The sequence below is a fragment of the Arachis ipaensis genome, chromosome B8 (assembly GCF_059453495.1).
Source record: "Arachis ipaensis isolate K30076 ecotype BB chromosome B8, ASM5945349v1, whole genome shotgun sequence".
Classification (NCBI taxonomy): Eukaryota; Viridiplantae; Streptophyta; class Magnoliopsida; order Fabales; family Fabaceae; genus Arachis; species Arachis ipaensis.
In genome coordinates, this window is record NC_142443.1 from 127,041,074 (window position 1) to 127,067,084 (window position 26,011).

Below are 26,011 nucleotides of genomic sequence, written 5' to 3' on the forward strand. Positions count from 1 at the left end.
AGCTCCTCACCCCCAACAATGGAGTTTAGAGACTCATGCCGTCAAAAGATACAAAGTTCAGATCTAAAATGTCATGAGATGTCAAAATAAATCTCTAAAAGTTGTTTAAATACTAAACTAGTAACCTAGGTTTACAGAAAATGAGTAAACTATGATAGATAGTGCAGAAATCCACTTCTGGGGCCCACTTGGTGTGTGCTGGGGCTGAGACTAAAGCTTCTCACGTGCCTGGGCTGTTTTGGGCGTTCAACGCCAGGTTGTAACCTGTTTCTGGCGTTGAACTCCAACTTGTAACTTGTTTTTGGCGCTGGACGCCAGACAGCAACATGGAACTGGCGTTGAATGCCAGTTTACGTCATCTATCCTTGAGCAAAGTATGAACTATTATATATTGCTGAAAAGCCCTGGATGTCTACTTTCCAACGCAATTAGAATCACGCCATTTGGATTCCTGTAGTCCAGAAAATCCACTTTGAGTGCAGGGAGGTCAGAATCCAACAACATCAGCAGTCCTTTTTCAGCCTGAATCAGATTTTTGCTCAGCTCCCTCAATTTCAGCCAGAAAATATCTGAAATTATAGAAAAATACACAAACTCATAGTAAAGTCTAGAAATATGAATTTTGCCTAGAAACTAATGAAAATAAACTAAAAACTAACTAAAACACACTAAAAACTATATGAAATTAACCCCAAAAAACGTATAAAATATCCGCTCATCACAACACCAAACTTAAACTGTTGCTTGTCCTCAAGTAACTAGATAAATAAAATAGAATACAAATAATTTAAGAAGCAATAATATCTCAGAGTTTTTGAGTGAAGCTCAGATTCTAATTAGATGAGCGGGACTAGTAGCTTTTTGCTTCTGAACAGTTTTGGCATCTCACTTTATCCATTGAAGCTCAGAGTGATTGGCATCTATAGGAACTCAGAATTCAGATAGTGATATTGATTCTCCTAGTTCAGTATGTTGATTCTTGAACACAGCTACTTTATGAGTCTTGGCCGTGGCCCTAAGCACTTCGTTTTCCAGTATTACCACCGGATACATAAATGCCACAGACACATAATTGGGTGAAGCTTTTTAGATTGTGACTCAGCTTTGCTAAAGTCCCCAATTAGAGGTGTCCAGGGTTCTTAAGCACACTCTTCTTTTGCTTTGGACCTTGACTTTAACCGCTCAGTCTCAAGTTTTCACTTGACACCTTCACGCCACAAGCACATGGTTAGGGACAGCTTGGTTTAGCCGCTTAGGCCAGGATTTTATTCCTCTAGGCCCTCCTATCCACTGATGCTCAAAGCCTTGGGATCCTTTTTATTTACCCTTGCCTTTTGGTTTTAAGGGTTATTGGCTTTTTGCTCTTGCCTTTTGGTTTTAAGAGCTTTTGGCTTTTTCTGCTTGTTTTTTTTTTTCTGCAAGCTTTGTTCTTTGCTGCTTTTTCTTGCTTCAAGAATCATTTTTATGATTTTTCAGATTATCAATAACATGTCTCATGTTCATCATTCTTTCAAGAGCCAACATATTTAACAGTCTTAAACATCAAATTCAAAAGACATATGCACTGTTCAAGCATTCATTCAGAAGACAGAAAGCATTACCACCACATGTAAATAATTAGAATTTATCTTATTAAAAACTCGAAAAATATTGCCTCTTATTCTAAAGAAATTCTTCTATTTTATTCATGTTTAATGATGATGATAAAATTAAATTATAGCTTAATTGGGGATAAAATCAAAAATATAGATACTAATTACTACTATATGACTCCTAAGGTAAAACTAATAAAAACAGTTATCATAGAGTTAAGGCTAAGATTGGAATTTAACAACCTTTGTTCTGGAAAGTGGATGTTCCTCTAATCTACGGGGTGCTTGGTCCTTCAAGAGATAATTTCTGGCGCTTCAATTCCCTTAGATCACGCCCTTGCTCCTCCTGTTCTTTAAGCAAATAGCAAAGAATGCTACTTTGTTCCTTCTGTTCTTTCTGTATTTGTTCCATAGCTTCTTGCATCTTGGTAATAGATGTTTCAAGATACTCCCAGTATTCAGATTGAGGGATTTCTGGGAGAAATTCCTGTGTTTTCTTCTTGATGGGGTCATCATGTGCTTGTTGTTTTTCCATTGATGCTTTGGTGATTGGCCGCTCAACTGAGATATACTCAGTTATTCCCATCCTTACTCCAGCGTCCTTGCAGAGCATAGAAATCAAGCTTGGATAAGCCAACCTGGCATCTTTGGAATTTTTGTTTGCAATTTTGTAGAATTCAGTTGAAATCAGTTGATGAACTTCCACTTCTTTTCCCATCATGATGCAATGAATCATCACTGCTCTTCTAATAGTGACTTCAGAATGGTTGCTAGTGGGCAGCAGAGAATGCCCAATGAAGTCCAGCCATCCTCTGGCGACTGGTTTGAGATCTTCTCTTTTGAGTTGATTTGGGACACCCTTCGTGCTGGTGGTCCACCTGGCTCCAGGGATACATATATCCTCTAGAATCTTATCCAGGCCCTTGTCTGTTCTCATCATTCTCCTATTGAAGGAGTCTGGATCATCTTTCAGCTGAGGTAGCTTTAAGATCTCCCTGATCTTGTCAGGGTGGGTATGAACAATCTTTCCTCTGACCAAGGTCCGATAGTCATAGATAGCAGATCCAGATAGTCTTTGCTTGTCTGTGTGCCACATATTAGCATAGAATTCCTGGACCATATTCCTTCCCACTTTCGTTTCAGGATTAGCTAGGATCTCCCAGTTCCTGATTCGGATTTGCTCCTGGATCTCCGGATATTCGTCTTCTTTCAGATCGAATCTAACTTCCGGGATCACTGATCTTAGACCCATTATTTTGTAATAATGGTCTGAATGTTCTTTAGATAAGAACTTCCCTTGATTCCAAAGTGGTTTTGGAACGCTTTCTTTCTTGCCTCTTGGAGTGGGTTATTTTCCTTTAGGAGCCATGATCTTAGTGATCACGGATAAGCACACCAAACTTAGAGGTTTGCTTGTCCTCAAGCAAAAGAAAAGAAAGGAGAGGGAGAGAAGGAGAGCTAGGTGCAATGGTGGATGGGAGGGGAGGGAGGCCGAACCCATATTTAAAGGGAGAGGGGGGTGGGTTTTCGAAAATAGGGAGGAAGATAAGATAGAAGATATGATTTTTAAGAAAAATTTAAGTATGATGAGAAAAGATATAATTTAAAATTGAAGAGATATGAAAGATATTTGAAAAAGATAGATTTGGATTTTTGAAAAAGATAGTATGGAGATTTGAAAAAGATATTGATTAGTTGAAAAGATTTTTGAATGAAAAGAGATAGATTTGTTTTGAAAATTTTTGAAAAAGAGTTGATTTGGATAAAAAAGGATTTGTGCTTATGGATTAAGATACATTTGATATTTTTTTAAAATAGGGTTTTTGGAAATTAGGAATTTTAGAAATTAGGGTTCTTAACATGTTTATGCAAGAAATCATGAATTGAAACATGAAAATTAAATTTAGAATGAAAAATATGAAGTAAAAACGAATTCACCTCCTCCCTACCATCCTGGCGTTTGAACGCCCAAACGCTGCATGTTTTGGGCGTTCAACGCCCAAACGCTGCCTCTCCTGGGCGTTCAACGCCCAGCTGTTGCTTCTTTCTGGCGTTGAATGCCAGGAACTCCTTTGTCACTGGGCATTTTTCTGAACGCCCAGGATGCTGTAAATCTGGCGTTAAACGCCCAGAAGGAGCTTCTTTCTGGCATTTAACGCCCAGATGGCTATCCTTACTGGCGTTCAACGCCCAGTGGATGCTTCTTTTGGGCGTTGAACGCCCAAAACAGACTCTTACTGGCATTTTCTTGCCAGAGAGCTCTTTTTCTCTGTTTTGTGTGCAGAATCCTTCTGTGACCCTGTGAACTTATACAATTGACTCTTTACCTTAGTGTCAGTGAACTTTATATAAACAAATAAAATCAAGAATAGGGAAAATGCTTAGAGGAAGTGATGCCCCATGGCTGGGTTGCCTCCCAGCAAGCGCTTCTTTATTGTCTTTAGCTGGACCTTGCTGAGCTTTTAATCTAGCTTCAGCCTTGAGCACTCTTGCTCAACATTGCCTTCAAGATAGTGCTTGATTCTCTGTCCATTAACAATGAACTTCTTATCAGAATCAATATCTTGAAGCTCCACATAACCATATGGTGATACACTTGTAATCACATATGGTCCCCTCCACCGGGACTTCAATTTTCCGGGGAATAGCCTGAGCCTAGAGTTAAACAGCAGAACCTTTTATCCTGGTTCAAAGATTCTAGATGACAGCTTTCTGTCATGCCACTTTTTTTATTTTTCTTTATAAAGCTTGGCATTTTCGAAAGCAGTGAATCTGAATTCCTCTAGCTCATTTAGCTGGAGCAATCTTTTTTCTCCAGCTAATTTGGCATCAAAATTTAGGAATCTGGTTGCCCAGTAGGCTTTATGTTCCAGTTCCACGGGCAGGTGGCATGCCTTACCATACACAAGTTGGTATGGAGAGGTCCCTATAGGAGTCTTGAATGCTGTTCTGTAAGCCCACAGAGCATCATCCAAGCTTCGTGCCCAATCCTTTCTACAGGTACTTACAGTCCATTCCAGGATTCTTTTTAGTTCTCTGTTAGAGACTTCAGCTTGCCCATTTGTCTGTGGATGATATGGGGTCGCCACCTTGTGGCGAATCCCATACTGGACCATGGCAGAGTAAAGCTGTTTGTTGCAGAAGTGAGTGCCCCATCACTGATTAGTACCCTGGGGACACCAAACCTGCTGAATATATATTTCTGGAGGAATTTCAGCACTGTTTTAGTATCATTGGTGGGTGTGGCAATGGCCTCAACCCATTTTGATACATAATCAACTGCCACCAGAATATAAGTGTTTGAGTATGATGGTGGGAAAGGCCCCATGAAATCAATACCCCATACATCAAACAACTCAATCTCCAAGATTCCTTGTTGAGGCATGGCGTAACTGTGAGGCAAATTACCAGCTCTCTGGCAACTGTCACAGTTACGTACAAACTCTCGGGAATCTCTGTAGAGTGTAGGCCAGTAGAAGCCACATTGGAGGACCTTGGTGGCTGTTCGCTCACCTTCGAAATGACCTCCATATTGTGACCCATGGTAATGCCATAAGATCCTTTGTGCTTCTTCTTTAGGCACACACCTACGGATTATGCCATCTGCACATCTCTTAAAGAGATAGGGTTCATCCCACAAGTAGTACTTTGCATCAGTAATTAATTTTTTCTTTTGTTGCCTGCTGTACTCCTTGGGAATGAACCTTGCAGCTTTGTAGTTTGCAATGTCTGCAAACCATGGTGTTTCCTGAATGGCAAATAAATGCTCATCAAGAAAGGTCTCAGAGATTTCAAGAGAAGGGAATGACGTCCCTTCTATTGGCTCTATCCGGGACAGATGGTCAGCCACTTGGTTCTCTGTCTATTTTCTGTCTCTTATTTCTATATCAAACTCTTGCAGAAGCAACACCCATCTTATGAGTCTGGGTTTTGAATCCTGCTTTGTGAGTAGATATTTAAGAGCAGCATGATCTGTGTACACAATCACTTTTGATCCTACTAAGTATGATCTAAACTTGTCAATGGCATAAACCACTGCAAGCAATTCTTTTTCTGTGGTTGTGTAATTTTTCTGGGCATCATTCAAAACACGACTAGCATAATAAATGACGTGCAGAAGCTTGTCATGCCTCTGCCCCAGTACTGCACCAATGGCGTGATCACTGGCATCACACATTAGCTCAAATGGTAATGTCCAGTCTGGTGCAGAAATAACTGGTGCTGTGACCAGCTTGGCTTTTAGTGTTTCAAACGCCTGCAGACACTCTGTGTCAAACACAAATGGCGTGTCGGCAGCTAGCAGATTGCTCAGAGGTTTTGCGATTTTTGAAAAATCCTTTATAAACCTCCTATAGAATCCTGCATGCCCCAGAAAGCTTCTAATTGCCTTAACATTGGCAGGTGGTGGTAATTTTTCAATTACCTCTATTTTTGCTTGATCCACCTCTATTCCCTTGTTTAAAATTTTATGCCCAAGGACAATCCCTTCAGTCACCATAAAGTGACATTTTTCCCAGTTTAAAACCAGGTTGGTCTCTTGGCATCTTTTCAGAACTAGTTTCAGGTGATCAATACAGGAGCTGAATGAGTCTCCATATACTGAGAAGTCATCCATGAAGACTTCCAGAAATTTTTCCACCATATCAAAGAAAATAGAGAGCATGCATCTCTGGAAGGTCGCAGGCGCATTACACAGCCCAAACGGCATCCTTCTATAAGCAAACACCCTAGATGGACATGTGAATGCTGTTTTTTCTTGATCCTGGGGATCTACTGCAATCTGGTTATAGCCTGAGTAGCCATCCAAAAAACAGTAATAATCATGACTTGCCAGTTTTTCTAGCATCTGGTCTATGAATGGTAAAGGAAAATGATCCTTTCTGGTGGCTGTATTGAGCCTTCTGTAGTCAATACACATGCGCCACCCTGTAACTGTTCTTGTAGGAACCAGTTCATTCTTTTCATTATGAACCACTGTCATGCCTCATTTTTTGGGGACAACTTGGACAGGGCTCACCCAGGGGCTGTCAGAAATAGGATAAATGATCCCAACCTCTAGTAATTTGGTGACCTCTTTCTGCACCACTTCCTTCATGGCTGGATTTAGCCGCCTCTGTGGTTGAACCACTGGTTTAGCATTATCCTCCAATAAGATTTTGTGCATGCATCTAGCTGGGCTTATGCCCTTAAGGTCACCTATGGACCACCCAAGAGCTTTTTTGTGTGTCCTTAGCACTTGAATCAGTGCTTCCTCTTCCTGTGGATTTAAAGCAGAGCTTATGATCACTGGAAAAGTGTCACCTTCTCCCAGAAATGCATATTTCAGGGATGGTGGTAATGGTTTGAGCTCGGGTTTAGGAGGTTTTTCCTCTTCCAGAGGAAATTTCAGAGGCTCTTTCATTTCCTCTGAATCCTCCAAATCAGGCTGAACATCTTTAAAGATGTCTTCCAACTCTGATTCGAGACTCACAGCCATGTTGATCTCTTCTACCAAAGAGTCAATAAGATCAACTTTCATGCAGTCTTTTGATGTGTCTGGATGCTGCATGGCTTTGACAGCATTCAACTTAAACTCATCATCATTGACTCTCAGGGTTATTTCCCCCTGTTGGACATCAATGAGAGTTCGTCCAGTTGCTAGGAAGGGTCTTCCTAGAATGAGAGTGGCACTCTTGTGCTCCTCCATTTCCAGCACTACAAAGTCAGTGGAAAAGGCAAATGGCCCAACTCTGACAATCATGTCTTCAATCACGCCTGATGGGTATTTAATGGAGCCATCAGCAAGTTGGAGACATATCCGGGTTGGTTTAACTTCTTCAGTTAAACCAAGCTTTCTGATAGTGGATGCAGGTATTAGGTTGATGCTTGCCCCAAGATCACATAAAGCTGTCTTGGTGCAATTACCTTCTAATGTGCATGGTATCAGAAAACTCCCAGGGTTCTTAAGCTTTTCAGGAAAGCTTTTCAGAATGACTGCACTGCATTCTTCAGTGAGGAGAACTCTTTCAGTTTCTCTCCAATCCTTCTTATGACTCAAGATCTCTTTCATGAACTTGGCATAAGAAGGTATTTGCTCAAGTGCCTCTGCAAATGGAATCTTTATTTCAAGAGTCCTGAGATAATCTACAAAGCGAGCAAATTGCTTATCCTGCTCCTCTTGGCAGAGTTTTTAAGGATAAGGTATCTTGGCTTTATATTCCTCAACCTTAGTTGCTGTAAGTTTATTTCTTACAGAAGTGGTTGAAGAAGCCTTTTTAGATGGGTTGTTATCAGCACTTGTGTGTGTCTGATCCCTCACTGGCAATTGAGTGCCAGAGTTAGAAGCTGGAGTGACGTTAGACGCCAGCTCCTCATCTGTTCCTGGCGTTTGAACGCCAGAACTGTGCTTCTTTTGGGCGTTCAACGCCAGATCCTTGCTTGTTTCTGGCGTTGAACGCCAGTCCTGAGCATGGTCTGGGCGTTCAGCGCCAGCCTTCCACCCCACTTCTGGCGTTTTAGCGCCAGAATTATTTTTCCCTGGGCTCTTACTGTCCTCAGATGGATTTTGGGTGGTTTGCTCATTTCTTGGCTTCCTGCTGCCTTGAAGTGGGGTATTTAGTGCTTTCCCACTTCTTAATTAAACTGCTTGGCATTCTTCTGTTATTTATTTTGACAGCTGCTGCTTTGTTTGCTTTAATTGTACTTCCATGTTTATATTAGCCATCCTTGTCTCTTTTAGTTTATCCTTGAGTTCAGCTAACTGCTTTGTTAGAAAATCCAATTGCTGATTGAATTCAGCAGCTTGCTCTGCAGGACTGAGTTCAGCAGTTACTGTTTTAGCCTCTTCTTTCATGGAAGGGTCACTGCTTAGGTACAGATGCTGATTTCTAGCAACTGTATCAATGAGCTCTTGAGCTTCTTCAATTGTCTTTCTCATGTGGATAGATCCACCAGCTGAGTAATCTAGAGAGATCTGAGCTCTTTCTGTAAGCCCATAATAGAAGATGTCTAACTGAACCCACTCTGAAAACATTTCAGAGGGGCATTTTCGTAGCATCTCTCTGTATCTCTCCCAAGCATTATAAAGAGATTCATTATCTCCTTGTTTAAAGCCTTGGATGTCCAGCCTTAGCTGTGTCATCCGTTTTGGAGGAAAGTATTGATTCAGAAATTTTTCTGTCAGCTGTTTCCATGTCCTTATGCTAGCCTTAGGTTGGTTATTTAACCACCTCTTGGCTTGGTCTTTTACAGCAAATGGAAACAGTAATAATCTGTAGACATCCTGATCTACTTCCTTATCATGTACTGTGTCAGCAATTTGTAAAAACTGTGCCAGAAACTCTGTAGGTTCTTCCTGTGGAAGACCGGAATACTGGCAGTTTTGCTGCACCATGATAATGAGCTGAGGATTCAACTCAAAGCTACTGACTCCAATGGAGGGTATGCAGATACTACTCCCATATGAAGCAGTAGAGGGGTTAGCATATGACCCCAGAGTCCTCCTGGACTGTTCATTTCGACTTAGATCCATGATGGAGAAAGGGAGATGATGTAAAATAAAAAATTTATTTTTATTTATTTATTTGTTTATTTAATTATTTCGAAAATAAATTAAAATAAAATAAATAAAAATAGGTGAAGATTTTCAAAAAAATGAGGAGAGAGAAAGTGGTCAGGAAGTTTTGAAAAAGATATGAATTGAAAAAAGATTTTAAATTTTGAAAAAAATCTGAATTTTAAAAATAATTTTCGAAAATTTGTTTTAAAAATAGAGAGAAAAGATATTTTTGAATTTAAAGAGGAAAGAGAGAAACAATAAGATAGCCCAAGATTTAAAATTTTTAGATCTAATGCTCCTTATTTTCGAAAATTCTGGAGGAAAAATACCAAGGAACACCAAACTTAAAAATTTTAAGATCAAGACGCAAGGAAAACTCAAGAACACCTTGAAGACTCACAAGAACACAAGAACATGAAGAAAGAACACCAAACTTAAAATTTTTAGAAAACCAAAATAAAATTTTTGAAAAACAAAGGAAAACCAACAAGAAAACACCAAACTTAAAGTTTGGCACGAGATTTAATAGAAAAATTATTTTTGAAAAATTTTTGAAAAGAAAATAAAAGACTCTGACCCAAAAGACAAAAATTTCCTAATCTAAGCAACAAGATTCACCGTCAGTTGTGCAAACTCAAACAATCCCCGGCAACGGCGCCAAAAACTTGGTGCACGAATAGTAAATCACACTTTTTACAACTCGTACCACTAATCAGCAAGTGCACTGGGTCGTCCAAGTAATACCTTACGTGAGTAAGGGTCGATCCCACGGAGATTGTTGGCTTGAAGCAATCTATGGTTATCTTGTAACTCTTAGTCAGGAAAACAATAAAATAATTCACTTATCAAATTTGATTGCAAGGAATAAAAGGGCAAAACACAAATTATACTTGTATGCAATGATGGAGAATATGTTGGAGTTTTGGAGATGCTTTGTCTTCTGAAATTCCGCTTTCCTCTATTTTCTGATTCACGCACGTACGTCCTCCTATGGCAAGCTGTGTGTTGGTGGATCACCGTTGTCAATGGCTACCATCCATCCTTCCAGTGAAAAGGGTCCAGATGCGCTGTCACCGCATGGCTAATCATCTGCAGGTTCTCAATTGTACCAGAATAGGATTTACTATCCTTTTGCGTCTGTCACTACGCCCAGCACTCGTGAGTTTGAAGCTCGTCACAGTCATTCAATCCCTGAATCCTACTCGGAATACCACAGACAAGGTTTAGACTTTCTGGATTCTCTTGAATGCTGCCATCAATCTAGCTTATACCACGAAGATTCTGATTAAGAGATCTAAGAGATATTCATTCATTCTATGGTGGAACGTAAGTGGTTGTCAGGCACGCATTCGTGGGGGAATGATGATGATTGTCACGCTCATCACATTCACATTGAAGTGCGAATGGATATCTTAGATAGGAACACGCATGTTTGAATGGGAAACAGAAATACTTGCATTAATTCATCGAGACACAGCAGAGCTCCTCACCCCAACAATGGAGTTTAGAGACTCATGCCGTCAAAAGATACAAAGTTCAGATCTAAAATGTCATGAGATGTCAAAATAAATCTCTAAAAGTTGTTTAAATACTAAACTAGTAACCTAGGTTTACAGAAAATGAGTAAACTATGATAGATAGTGCAGAAATCCACTTCTGGGGCCCACTTGGTGTGTGCTGGGGCTGAGACTAAAGCTTCTCACGTGCCTGGGCTGTTTTGGGCGTTCAACGCCAGGTTGTAACCTGTTTCTGGCGTTGAACTCCAACTTGTAACTTGTTTCTGGCGCTGGACGCCAGACAGCAACATGGAACTGGCGTTGAACGCTAGTTTACGTCATCTATCCTTGAGCAAAGTATGGACTATTATATATTGCGGGAAAGCCCTAGATGTCTACTTTCCAACGCAATTAGAAGCACGCCATTTGGACTCCTGTAGCTCCAGAAAATCCACTTTGAGTGCAGGGAGGTCAGAATCCAACAGCATCAGTAGTCCTTTTTCAGCCTGAATCAGATTTTTGCTCAGCTCCCTCAATTTCAGCCAGAAAATACCTGAAATTACAGAAAAATACACAAACTCATAGTAAAGTCCAGAAATATGAATTTTGCCTAGAAACTAATGAAAATAAACTAAAAACTAACTAAAACACACTAAAAACTATATGAAATTAACCCCAAAAAGCGTATAAAATATCCGCTCATCAAGGATCCTTGCATATACAAAAGTTTAGTGGGAGTATAGTCATTTTCTTAGTACTTTATGTTGATGACATATTACTAATAGGAAATGATGTACCATCATTGCAAAATACCAAAATTTGGCTATCTCAACAATTTTCCATGAAAGATTTGGGAGAAGCAGCCTATATTCTAGGAATAAAGATCTATAGAGATAGATCTAAAAGGTTACTCGGACTCTCCCAGTTTATGTACATTGATACCATGTTGAAAAGGTATAACACTACAAAAAAAGAGTTTAAAATGGCATTGACATTACGGCGGTTTTAAAGAACCGCCATAATACCCGGTTATTATGGCATTATTAGTTGCTGCCATAATTAACTTTGTATTTTGGTGGCGGTTCAGGTGATTATGGCGGTTTTGAACCGCCATTTTCACACATATATAAAACAAAAGCATTGCAACCCTAGCTTCATTAAACGAAACACAGTAACGGCGCTCTCGATCTCCCTTTTCTCTCCTTCGTCTCCTCCGTGTAAAGAAGCTCTCCGACAACGCCGTTCTTCCCTCTCTGGCTTCTCCTCTCTCCGCCAGTTACCATTTCTCTGATCTAGGTACCTCTCCCTCTCAAGTTATTGATTTGTTTCTCTGCAGCTCCCTCTCAAATTCTTTAGAGAAGGCGAAATCGAAACTGAAATTTTTGGTTTCTTCGATCAAGGCATGAGTCAGTCATAGATCTCTACACTGCACACCCAGTTTCCTTTCTCCATTTCTCTCATCCTTCACCTCCATGCAACCTAACTCAGTCCAGATCCACTAGTGCAACTTTTCTTCTTCTTCTTCTTTTCGTTTGAATTTTCACTGTGTTGCGCAGTTTTTGCAATCGTCGTCGTTTTCACCGATATCTTGTGTCGGTTAATCATTGTCATTTTTTAAAATTCCTAATTATTTAAAATTGTAATTTAAAATCCCTAATTATTTGAAGTTTCGTCAAATCCTGATTTTCCAATTTCCATGCTAGTTATTTATTCACAACAATTAATAATTATTAATTAATTAATTATTGTCACTGTTTGATCTCTCTTTTTTGTTTGTTTGTAGAAAATCGAAAACATGGTACCAGAGAGGCCGTGAAAGCTAGATAGTCAGATCGCTCATGTCACTGTTTGACCTCTCTTTTTTGGGGATTTTCGTTTCTCTGCAGCTCCGCAATCAGGTCTTGTGTTGAAGCATTCTATTGACGTTTGATAGGTATTAAAAGTAAACTACATTTAAAAGTATAATTTCTTCACATACTCTTCTTTTGTTTCTGCTGTTTGATAATGGTATTAATAATAATTATATCTCTTCCTTGTTCTCGTTCATTTATGCCTTGAAGTTTGAATATGTAGCCGTTACATGTTATTTAATTTTCAGCTTCTGAATCTTTTGATTCAATTTTCAAGTTATATACTGTTTGAATGGGATTGGATTTAATTTTGCATGCAATTTCGGTTGAAGTATAAAAATTGCAAACATGTTATCGGATGGTAGTGTAAAATTCACAGTCCCTGCATAGTAATTAAGCTCATATTATCTTTTCTGAGAAGGAATTAGAAAATGACTAATTTTATTTGTTTGTTTGTCTTTTCCTTAGTATTTAAGTAACTACTGCATTTTTTGTTCTGTATCTAAATGCATCTGTTAGGATAAGAGAGATTATCATTTTTTTACTTTGAGTTGATTTGAAATGAATTTCACTATGCCCCATAATCTTTTATTTTTTTTAATCCTTTTTGAATTTTATGGCATTTGTGGCAAGTGTAAATTGATCCATCTGTGTGTGTGTGTGTATATATATATATATATAGTGATTGATTGAGCTGTTCACAATATGTATACTCTAGACTCTGTTGTTTACTAGGATTTTGATATGACTAATTATATGACTAATTTTGTATTGATATCAGGTGCAAGCATTTGAAATTGAATTAAAAGGGGTATGGAAGAATTTCTTAATCACATTTATCTTCAATTTTATAAAACTAATTATAGCTTTATCTCTCTGTAATCTTCTTTCTTCCTGTTCCGTGGGTTTTCTTCTTCATAGGTCGTTAGTCTCGAAGACTGGAGGGGGGCTTCAGTGATTCCCAGATCTGGAAACTTATTCTCTTTTAAATTCTGGTCGCTTAGGGTAATATTTTCAATCTGATTCTACTTTCATCAATATATTTCCATTAATTCCATATTCAACTTTGTTTTTACAATTCATTTGCTATGTGATAATTGAATTGCTGGTTTTCTATGCTGTTAATGCTTTCTTATTGTTTCTCGTGTGAAGGTTTCTTCTTTTAGTGTAAAATAGAAGATAATTGGCTAATATTAATTCAAATGTAAAGTAAAAACAAAGAAAAACTACTAGTCTAGTCATCCAAAAATTTTTTTATGTGACTTACTCTTTTTTCCTTTTGCTATTGCTTCTAATAATTTGTGGACTGTGGTTCTGGAAAATGAAAACTTGATAATTGGTATTACTGGTTTTCACTTCTTTTTGTTAATGTTCTAGTCCTAGATCATTGTGTACATTTTGAAAGATTGGTTACTGCTGCACGGCATGTACCTGTCAACTAATACTATGCAGAATTGTATAAATGATTGTATTGCCTCACACAATTTCATTGTACAACTAATTATGAAGAGTCTAATTATTTAGCTATAACCTAATTAATTATATACTACCTACAATGATAGCTTTTTTGTGGATTGCAGCTATTTTGTTCTTTATTTTCTCTGCATATTCTGTAAAAAAATTGTAAACTTAGATTCCTCTCTTTTTCCATAAAAAATCCCAAGAAAGTGATATGAAATAACCCACACTTTGGTATTTAAACCTAAGTGGTCCCTCAAATTGGCTTACCGCAAGCTTCTTGAATAATATTATTGGTGATTATATTAAATTACTTGAAGAGAATTTGTGTGTAGTTAATGATAATATTTTATGGTTCTGTTGAATGGTCACTTTGGTCCTGATTAGTGCTTAGTCCTAAAACTTTTAAATCGTGAGGTAACTCTTAATTTAAATTTTGGTGGTTTGGAGTGGGATTATGTTTTCTTTCTTTTTTTTTTTTTCAATGTTTATGAATCGATTTTTCTCATAATTTGAAGATTTATGTACTAACAACTGATAAACAAAGACTTGAGACTAAAATAATCAGTTTACAGACCAATTTAGGATTTTTTTTTTTTGGTTCAAAATTGATTTCTATTTAATTGTGATGTTTTTGTCAAATTTCTTGAAAAATTAAGAACTTTTTGTCCTTCAAATGCCTTGATCCGCATAATAGTTTAAGTACTCCTTATGTACGGTCTGAAGGTGCAGATGCTTTGTAAAGGCTGTGCTTTACATTAAATTTGGAAGACTTACCCTTTGTCATTTAGAAATGTTGTTCCCTCCTTCTTTCTTTACAATCATGGTTCATTTAACCTGTCATCTAGTTGATGAAGCAAAACTTGGAGGACCAGTACACTATAGGTGGATGTATCCTATTGAGAGGTAAATATCTCTTTTCAATCATTGTTCATTTAACCTGTCACTTAGTTATATCTTGCTTACTAAAGCCAATTATACAAACTAGGTATTTAGGACATTTGAAGTCCTATGTACGAAACAAAGCTAAATCAGAAGGTTCTATAGCTGAAGGATATGTGGCTGAAGAAGCTCTTACATTTTGCTCTCGATACTTAGAAGGGATTGAGACAAGATTTAATAGGCCACCACGTGTTGATGATCGTCCGGATGGTAATTACAATACACATGTTGATTCGCTTTTTCCACAAATGGGTAACTCTAAGGGAGCTTTCACAGTATTTGAGTTGTCACCTATGGAAAAAAAACAAGCACATCGCTATGTGGTTCTAAATTGTCCATATGTCAAACCGTTCATTGAGTAAGTACTTAAGGATTTGCGTACATATTTTTTATTTACTTGAAAATAGTTATTTAGTTAGAGTTAAACTTTCATATTTGACAGTGACTTCAAAGATTTTGTACGAAGACGATCTAAGGGTAGAAGGCCTTCAAATGTAGAGATAGAAAAAAGAGTCAATAAAGATTTTGTTACTTGGTTTCCTACACAGGTAAATAGAAAAGTGATCATTTTTTGCTAATATTGAGCAGTATTTGTGGAAATAATAACTAATATGTTGTTCTATCATAATAGCTTATGAACCCAGACGTTATGAATACTGTGCATGAGGATTTGAGATACTTAGCAAGGGGTCCATCACGATATGCCAAGAGGTTTTCTACATTTAGTATCAATGGGTTCTCCTTTCGAACTACTAATCGAGACAATGGGTTAAAGACCCAGAATAGTGGAGTTTTCTTAATGTCTTCAACTCCTTGTGTTGCTAGCGCTAGTGATGCTAATGTTAGGAATGCTGATTTGTCATATTATGGCAAATTAGAAGATATTATAGAACTAAACTACAATGGCCGATTTCAGGTTACTTTATTCAAATGTAAATGGGCTGACACTACTAGAGAATGGGGCTGTAGAAAGGATAGTTGGGGTTTTACTTCTGTTAATTTTTCACGAGTAATACACAGTGGTGACCGAGAGGAGGATGATCCATATATTGAAGCCTCACAAGCTCGAATGGTGTATTTTGTCAATGATGAAGTGAATAAAGATTGGAGTGTTGTCGTGCATTTGAAGCCAAGAGACTCGTATGATATGGGGGGAAATGAAGATGATGAAGCATGCGAGAATGAGCCATGGTTAGAGCAAAACTTGGATTCTTTATTTGAAAATGGTGATAATCTATCATTGTTAAGAGATGAGGTAGATGATGAACTACTAGATGATGACATTGGAGAAGACGAACACATGTCGGAATAGTTAGTAGGTTAAATTAATTTATGGTATGAAATTTATATTTAAGTTTTCATTTAGTTATAATTCACATTTTATCTATACTTATTAATTATTTTATTTCCAACTATTATTTTATCTAAAAAATAAAAAGGACAGAAATGAAAATCTTGTGATTTAAAACCTGTAACTAATTTTGTTTGTAAATTTTACATTATGCAGATATGCCAAAGCAAAAGAGGTACAAGAATCTACTTAAAGCAGCAGCCGCAGCTGCAAATTCTTCACAAGACAAGTCCGCAGGAGTTGCAAATACATCACAAGTCAAGTCCGCAGCAGCTGCAAATTCCTCCCGGGACAAGTCCGCAGCAGCTGTAAATTCCTCCCGGGACAAGTCGGCAGCTTCAAATTCCTCCCGGGACAAGTCAGCAGCTGCAAGTTCCTCTCGGGACAAGTCGGCAGTGGCTGCAAGTTCCTCCCGGGACAAGTCGGCAGCTTCAAATTCCTCCCGGGACAAGTCAGCAGCTGCAAGTTCCTCTCGGGACAAGTTGGCAGCAGCTGCAAGTTCTTCTCGGGACAAGTCGGCAGCTTCAAATTCTTCTGAGCCATCATCAGTTGCTGCAACTATATCTGAGCATCCATCCGAACCTAAACGTAAACGTGGACGTGAATCTAAACATTATTGGACTGTTGATGCCATAGGTATGTATAGATGTTTTATTAACTATAAATTAAATTACATTTTCATTGATATTGTGATGTATGGCTATGCCATTGGAGTTGGATTTTATTCATGGTTACTTAAGTTTCTTCATGAAGTTTCCCTTTATTTTTATAATGTATTTTATTTTTTTTATTTTGTTTCCCTATAATCCTTCTCCTACATATGTACACTGATAACATTTTCAAATCTAACTGGTTTGGAAAATATCCTGCAAGTAAAGTAATTAAGGTAAATAAGCCAAATACTTAGGGTCATTAGATATTTTTACTTAAAGCACTCTTCTGGTCTGATACAGTTCATAAAGTATATATGAGTAATTGACAAGAAAACAATAATTTATGTGATTGATACAATTCACTGTTATAGCTTTTCTGGTCTGGTCTGATACTCTTTTATTTATACTCGTTTGTATATTTTAGATGAATACGGAGACAGTACACGTCTTCATTTATTAGTGAAGGATGTGCATAATTTGCCAGAAGGTTTGCGCATAGTTGTCAATTTTGATAAAGATTATGCAGCAATAGGAGAAGCAGCTGGACTCCTTGCAGGAGTTTGTGGGCAATTGGCCACTGATTGTGTTGCATTTCCAATTAGTTTTGACAAGTGGTCAGACATTCCAGCAAGCTTTTTTGAAAATCAATGGAATATTTTTTTCCTAGTAAGAAGATTACTCAAACTCCAAAGCTTATTTCTTTGCCATTATTTAGTTATATTTGCTGGTTATAATATATATTCTTTGTTATAATATTGAAGGCTCGATTTTGCTTCAAAGTGAGTGATAACTTGGCCAAACGATTTTTGCTCCAATCGCTTGGCAAAAAATGGAGGGAACATAGGATAAAGCTTTGGAATGATTTTTATGATCCGAGGTTGAGTAAAACCGAGATCATAAATAATGCACCAGAAGATATTGCTCCTGATCAATGGGCTTTATTCGTAGAATATCGTTTGAAGCCTGAAACTCAGGTAAATACTTACGCTCCTAGTTAATGTTGTTGAATATATTTAATTGAACATGAACTAGTCAAAGTAATTATGCATTTCAGCACACGAGTCATGAAGCGAGTCTTATTCATTTTACTTCAACCTTTAATTGAAATGAAAGCCAAATAAAGTATATATAACTTTTCATTTTATGTTATTATTATTAGTAACCTCTTCTTTTTTTCTCAATGCAAAATTTCCTTTTGAATTTCTTAATCTAGACAGATAATCCAAAAAATATATAATAAAACAAAAAACTATATGTGAAAGTTTTCTAATATGTAGGTATATATCAAAGTCAAAGACTTATTGGGGAGTGACGTAGTAAAAACTCACCAAATGTTTTTGTAAAATAGTTTACACCTACCGTATCCTTAAGGTATTAAAATGAAATCGAAAATGAATTAAATAATGAAGTAGAAGCTCGACAACATATTAAGAAATATGATTGCTGCATTTTGAAGGGACTATTTTCAAATATGTAGATACGAGTATATATATAATTATTTTTACACTTTATTTGGATTACCACCTAAAAAATTTTGACACTCAAGTCTAAAGAATATTTACCAAAGAAGAAAATATTGCTATAAATTTACAGAATTTAGTAAGAGGAATATTGCTGTGGTTAGTGCACATTTTTATCCTATTCTTATGTGTGTCCAAATTTAACTTGCAGAAACTTTGTAAGAGGAATCAAGAAATTCGGCAAAAACAAATAATTCCTCATACTTCAGGTGCTAAATCAATTGCAAGAAGAAGGGCTGAATTGGTAATCAATTAATGCATGCATATCTAATCTATCTCAAATATAATGCATGCATCATCTCTTAATTTTCTGCATATCTAATCTAAGTTATTAGGCTGCTATTTTTTTTTATCAAGTCTTTCTACTTTTCTTAAATTTTAGACGGAAGAGACGGGAAAAGAAGTTAATAGGGTTCAAATGTGGGACATCACTCACAAGAAAATAGATGGAAGTTATGTTAATGAAAAGGCTAAAGAAATAGCGGTAAGACTAAAGTCCAATAAGTAACTTGTTTGTATTTCTTTTTCTTTCTTTTTTATAAGATAATACTATTTTTTATTCTTTCTCTTTCTTTTTATATATGTAGGAGAAGATCGAAGCACATAGCAGCCAACAACCGATGGAATTAACTGTTAATTCTCCTCTTGATGCTCTTGGAGTAGTTTTTGGGAAAGAACACCCTGGTCGTGTTCGAGGTTTAGGTATGGGAGCTGTTCCAACAATTGCTTTTAAGAACAACACTACAAGGATTAGTCAAATGAATTTAGGTTCTTCAAATGATGTTGGCACATCATCTACTTGTGGTCCAAATGTGCAAGAAGAGTTGGATACCGTTAAAGCGCAATTGCAAGCGCTAGTCTCCTATATTACTTCTAAGGAAGGAGGTAAAATTCCAATACAATTGGCTGGAATGTTCCCTACTCAACAAGTTTCACAGGTACATTCATATTCTGCCTATGATTCCTATTATTAATATAATTAGTAGTAGTGCTAGCTTATGCTAGAGTGATAGTAATAATTAACACAAGTTTAACAAAAGGTATATACTTTCCTTCTATTTATGAAACTCACGGTTATGTGGACCACTAAAGAAGAGAGAGTGTAATTTATAGTATAGCCTCAACCACACACATAAGATAGTTCAAGTAGTGGAACACAACACAACACTGTTTTGGGTAAAGGTGCAAATTAAAGTCTTACCTTCTAAGCTCAACATAACACAAAACAACTTAGCTTAAATTGTCTAAGGAACTATAGTTGACAGAAACTGGTATTGGTTTCTTCCCGTGGCATGATTACAATTACATGGGTTCTGATTCTGACCTGGAGAACTTTGGCCTTGTGAATATCACAAAAACTGGTACTGGTTTCTCCATCCAGTTTCCATGAACTAAAGAATTTATGGTACATTGTATTCTTCAGATTGCCTCTGCCATATGTATTGTTTTTATTTGTTGAATGTCACCTGGCAAATTTGTGGTGAGAAATTGATATGATTTTTTTTACTCCCTAGATTATCTGTGATATATTATTGAAAAGTAAGCATAATGGATTGTTTTACAAATGTAACCTTACTTTATGTATTAGAGATTTAGAGCATCAATTAAAGACTGAATTTCTGAATGATTGGACTGGCCTTGTATTTTAAATGTTTTCAAGTGGTTAGTTGGCTCTATAATTTTAAATTGGTTTTATTATTGTATCAATGCTATGTAATTAGACATGATAAATATATATCAATATATGCCATTTTCTTGCATTTCTTGTGCTCATAATAGTTATATTTTTGTTGTAGGGATTGGATCAGGAGAGTGAGATTCCATCACCAAAAGAGTTAGGAAGTAGGTCTTCTGGAGCAAGCAATAAGGAAGCATGACCTTACTTGATATGTTAAGACATATATTAAGAATTATATGTTAAGACGTAATTGAAAAATGTTACTTTGATACTTTGTTTTTGGATTATGACATTTCAATTATGACTTGGATTATGACTTTGGGATCATGTATGAATTAAAAATCATCTAATGATGTTTGATTTATAATTATGCCTTTTGGTTATTACGAGATTTTTAAGTGAGTTTCGAAAATATCACTTTAAATTGGTAGTTTCAATCTTATTTTAAAAAGCATAAAATTGTCATCATAATTAGGTACAAACGGCGGTTAGAAACCCCCATTTTAAATGAAAACAATGCCATTATACGCTAGTAAAAATGGCGGTTCAAAACTGCCATTTTAAACACAAGATGCCATTATAATCTGGTAAAAATGGCGGTTATAATGGTAAAAACGGCGGTTAAAAACCGCCATTTTAAACAGAAATGATGCCACAACATCCTGGGAAAAACGGCGGTTATAGCCGCCATTTTAAACAATTCAGAAACTGCCATTTTATACGGAAATAATGGCGGTTAAAAACCGCCATTTTAACCCTCAGAGAACCGCCGTATTATCCTCAGGTAATTGTGGCGGTTTTCTAAAAACCGCCGTAATAACCAGAATGGCGCCCAGAATAACGGCGTTTTTTCGGGGCGCCAGTTTCGGTAATAATGGCGGTTCAAACCGCCGTAATTCCCCAAAATAACCGCCGTTTTAACCCCTTTTTTTTGTAGTGTAACATGAAAAACTCCAAAAAAAAAACTATTTACCAATAAGTACTGGAATTACTCTCAGCAGAAAGGATTGTCCTAAAACTTCTGAAGAGAGAGTACGCATGAGTAGAATACCATATGCTAGTGCAGTGGGAGCTATCATGTATACCATGACATGTATAGGTCCTGATGTCGCATATGCGCTAGGAGTAGCTAGTCGATATCAGGCAAATCCCGGTGAGAAAGATTGGAAGGTGGTTAAATCCATTCTTAAATATTTAAGAAGAACCAAAGACCAATTCCTCATCTATGGAGATTCTGAACATATACCAAAAGGGTTCATTGACGCAATTTTTACCTCAGATAAAGATGATAGTAAATCTACTTCAAGTTATGTTTTTACCTTAAACTGTGGTGCAGTGAGTTGGAAAAGTTCCAAACAAACTACTGTAGCTGATTCAACGACTGAAGCTGAGTACATAGTAGCAAGTGAGGCTATTAAAGAAGCTGTGTGGATGAAGAAGTTCATAAACGAGCTTGGTGTGGTGCCTTCAATTAAAGAACCATTTTCATTGCTGTGCGACAATAATGGAGTCATTGCACAAGCAAAAGAGCCAAGATCACATCAAAAATCTAAGCATATCTTGAGAAGGTATCATTTGATAAGAGAAATCGTTGAACGTGAAGACGTTGAAATTCAAAAGGTTGCTGGAAAGGATAATGCAGCAGACCCATTCACTAAGGCACTTGGATCAAAAGAGTTTGATAAGCACATGTGGGAATTGGGATTGAAATATATGAATGATTGGCTCTAGTGCAAGTGGGAGATTTTGTTGGAAATACATGTATGCCCTAGATTCAATCTGTCATTGGCTCTAGTGCAAATGGGAGATTGTTGGAGATAAGTGTGTATGTCCAACAAAATACTATCATAAATTATTATTATTATTATTATTATTATTATTATTATTATTATTATTATTATTATTATTATTATTATTATTATTCCTTTTTATAAGAATAAATTTTTATAATTTATGATAGTGTCCTTAATTAAAATTAGAAACGAATAATTACGATAGGGATCGTAATAATGAGATATACGTTTTTTGAGTACTTTTAATTTAAATTGTTCTTAATCGTAGAATCACTAAAAATGGGACATTAGTGATTTGGATATATATATATATATATATATATAGTCTTCATTGGATGAAGATTAATAGATCTCATTTATTAAATTATATATATAAATGGTATATATAGAGATATAACCATTGAACTGACTCACTCTAAGAATTCCTAATGGTTATAGTTATCGTCTATTTGTCAATAGGATTTCTTATGATGAATATAATAAAATTTGCCTTTGACCTGCGACTATCATAGTAATTGACAATGTATTTGTTATACTTTGATTCCGGACACCTAACACCCTACGATATTAGTTGAATAGACATTGGGTATGATTTAAATACTTGTAGAATTAATGATTAGTCAAAATGGAATCCATCAACTATGGTAATGAGTTTGAGCTCTACGATTATAATGAATGAAATAAACAATGCCTTGGCCAAGGAGTTTGAATGAATTAAGAAATGAGTTTCTTAAGTCATTCATAATTCATTATAATAATGGTAACAAGTTAAAGTTTGACAATCAAACCGTACTCTAAAAGTTAGCCAAGAGCTGAAAAGATGGAAGGAGTTATATTTTTGTTCATCTTGGGTTCTTAGTAAAAATATTATTACTTCATGCTATCGGGTTGTCAAGGAGCGTTGCTAGACGCCAACCTTGATTAGTAAATTTAGTATGACTAATTTACTACCCGCTTAGTATTGAACCTATGGGGTCACCCACTAACGAGTGTTCTAATCCTTGGAAAATAATTATTTAATTATTATTTTGATTAGATCAAATAAATAATTATATTAATTCAAATGGAATATTATTATATTCTTTTGCTAGCACCATGAATATAATAATATGATAATTGAGAATATTAAATAATTAATTATTTATTTTATGATGAGTTTTAAACCTGGATAAGATCCTAACTGGTTTTGTTTTAAATTAAGTTGTAATTTGATTCACAAATCAGTCACCAATCTCATACTATATATATATATGTGTATATGATAAAAGAAAGACAACACAAGTTTTTTTTCTTTTACCTCCACATACACAAATATTCCAATTCTTAGTGAAGAATTGCTGGTGCAAGGAGTTGCAAGAAATTTTTCAGTTAAATCCATTGGTCAAGGAGTTGACAACAAGGATCGGTCTCGGTGTGGATACATCTAGGATACTCAGGTATTGACATCTAACCCATCTTATTTCAATAAAGTTTTAAGCACAAAATAGATTAATAGGATTACTTTATTACTTTCGCTGCGTGTTATGAACACTTGTAATCCTACAATTCACGCATACAAATATTGATAGAAAACGAATTTTTTAAACTAATATATAAAAATTTTGTTGGTCATTATAAAATTTTTGTATTGTGTACTAAAATTTCTGTGTTCAATAATTTTGCTGTATTTTATTAGTTGATTGAGTTGATATTTTAGAGAATTCTATCCCATCCGATCCATTTTTAAGTGGTTTGAATTGGATTGAATTTGCGATTTCTTGAATTAAAAAATTAAATATACATAATAAGTCTCAATATCAAATTTTAAATAACCAACAATATCATAATAAATCTCAACAATATCATGAAAACCAACAATAACATAATAATAGAAATAAATTATAAGTGAGTAGTTAAAATAAATACATAAATCGCATTTTGAATTCATAAAATATTCACTAAATAATAATAATACATGAATAGCATAACAATTTATAACAAAATGACATATTATATTTTAAATTTTAAATATAATAATAAAATAATATTATTATTATAGCAGTTAGGATTAGATTGGATCGATTTTGAGAAGTAGATTCGAAATTTGATCCAATCCATATGGTTTGTCCAAAAATAAAATTCAGTCAGATTTAAATTATTATGATTTTAATCAATTTTTTTATTTGAATTGAATTTAATGAATGGTTTAATTTTGATCGATTTGGATTTGGATTTGAATAACCAAAGTGCTCGCTAAAGTAGTATACAAATTAAAAGCATCATTGAAAATCAATGGAGTTACGGCTATAAAAATATACTATTATTTTAATAGAATATCGAATTTTTCATTTAAATTAAATAAACTTAATATTTATCGAATTATATAAAATAAAAAATATCTATGAAAATGTATAAGGTGACACATCCTCGATATTGTACATAAATATCATTATCTCGGACCCATAAAAATAGAATTTTTACTCTTAAATCTATGGTCGATCCAAAATTCAACGTTGCCATCTGTCTTGTAATCTTTTCTTTTACTACGGTTGAAAGGATAATCTAGTTGCATTGCTTCCAAGTTAAGAATACAATAGCGACTTGGAACTAGAGGTGGTAAACAGACCAAAATTCATCAGGCCGATCTGCGTAATTCGCAAAAAAATGCGGACTGAAAATTTGAAACCGCCAAACTTAAAAAGTCCACCTAACTCACACCACGTAATATGTAGGATTTGGTAAGGAGGGACCGGGTGGGGCGGGCTTCTCCAGTGAGCCAGGCGTTTTTTTTTTTCTCAAGGCCATTTTTTTACAAATTTCTATGACGTTATTGATCTACAAGAGGATGAAGATGATAATTGAAGATGTTCTAAGTTATATTTTGGATTATATTTTATGTTTGATTGATTATAAACTTGAAGATATTTAATTATATATTTTGGACAATGTTTGTTTTACTTTGGACAATGTTGGTTTTATTATTTTGTTTTAAAATACTTGGCTTATGATTATGTTTAGGGTTAAGTACGATTTTGGTCCCTGAGATATAGTTTTTCGTCCCAACCTCTTTTTGCCTACAAAATCGTCCCTCAGGTTTAACTTAATTTTAAAATCATCCTTCGGACCAAAATACCATTCTCCTTCCTCTCCAAAATACTCGATTTCTATTCTTCTTCACAACAACATCTGTTCTTCTTTTCCTTCTTCTTCAGCAAAAACAACAATGATGCAGAAACAATATAATAAACATAAAAGAAAAAATAGAAATAGAAATAGAAGCAGCATCACGAATTGAAAATAGAAGCAGAAATAGAATTAGAAACAAAAATAGCAACACAAACATAAGCAGAATTTAAAGCATCAAAAACAAAAATAGAAGCAGAAAAAAATGAATTAACAAAATCAGAAACATAATCAGAATTAGAAATAATGTGACTAACAATGTATTAACAAAATTAGAATCAGAATTGAAAATAATATATTAACAAAATCAAAATCTGAAACAATGTGATTACTAAAATCAGAAACAGAAGCAGAAGTGGAACCCTAAGAAGAAGCAGTGACGCAGAGTAGTCACCTCGAGCACTGTGAGGGAGACGAGAGAGCATGAGCAAGAAAGGGCAGAGAGGAAGAACAGATCGGAGAAGGAGAAGGGGGCCGCTGCGCCATTGTCGAGTTTCGAACGCTGTTGCTAAACCGCCGCCGTTGAGTTCACCAAGAAGAAGGACGATGAAGACAGCAAGTTCGGGAGAGAGCCATTGCCGAGCTTCTAACGCCGTTGCCAAACCACCGCTGTTGAGTTCACCAAGAAGAAGGACAACGAAGACAGCGAATTCAGGAGAGAGGAATTGAGGGAGAAGACCACGCCAGAGTGGGAGTTGCCCCTTCTTCATTGATAAACCCCATATTTAGGGTTTATCTTGTGCTTGATTTAGGGGATTTTATCACCTTTTACCGACATTTACTCAATGAAATAGCATGGTTTCATGATTGTTTCCCAATTTGTGCTTAAGTGTGAAAACATGCTTTCTAGGCCTTTAATTAGCTAAACTTAATTCACCTTTGATTCCACTAGATGCTTTGATATGCTTGCTAGTGATCTCAGGTTGGAAAAGGCTAGGAATGGAGCAAAGGAGTGAGGAAGAAAGCATGCAAAGTGGAG

The 26,011-nt window shown here is 35.9% G+C and overlaps 1 protein-coding gene and 1 long non-coding RNA gene across 2 annotated transcripts; both read left to right on the forward strand.

Moving 5' to 3' along the window:
- The first annotated feature begins 12,499 nt into the window (after nt 1-12,499).
- On the forward strand, nt 12,500-13,458 carry LOC148549791 (uncharacterized). Its single transcript, XR_015896103.1, has 3 exons — nt 12,500-12,558; nt 13,257-13,286; nt 13,397-13,458. It is a non-coding gene; the product is annotated as an uncharacterized LOC148549791 (long non-coding RNA).
- A 2,665-nt stretch (nt 13,459-16,123) lies between these two features.
- LOC107613253 (uncharacterized) lies at nt 16,124-20,399 on the forward strand. Its single transcript, XM_016315163.3, has 8 exons — nt 16,124-16,210; nt 16,383-16,862; nt 17,304-17,545; nt 17,641-17,853; nt 18,551-18,643; nt 18,782-18,883; nt 18,987-19,337; nt 20,196-20,399. The coding sequence occupies exons 2-8, from the start codon at nt 16,385-16,387 to the stop codon at nt 20,274-20,276; spliced, it is 1,560 nt and encodes a 519-aa protein (XP_016170649.1). The 5' UTR covers nt 16,124-16,210; nt 16,383-16,384; the 3' UTR covers nt 20,277-20,399.
- The last annotated feature ends 5,612 nt before the right edge of the window (nt 20,400-26,011 follow it).

Bases quoted from the DNA above. Each gene is read 5' to 3' on its own strand.
- LOC107613253 (XM_016315163.3), top strand. From the start codon at position 16,385: ATGCCAAAGCAAAAGAGGTACAAGAATCTACTTAAAGCAGCAGCCGCA. The intron at 18,644-18,781 runs GTAATCAATTAA...CTTAAATTTTAG, and splicing joins CAAGAAGAAGGGCTGAATTG to ACGGAAGAGACGGGAAAAGA. The intron at 19,338-20,195 runs GTACATTCATAT...TTTTTGTTGTAG, and splicing joins CTACTCAACAAGTTTCACAG to GGATTGGATCAGGAGAGTGA.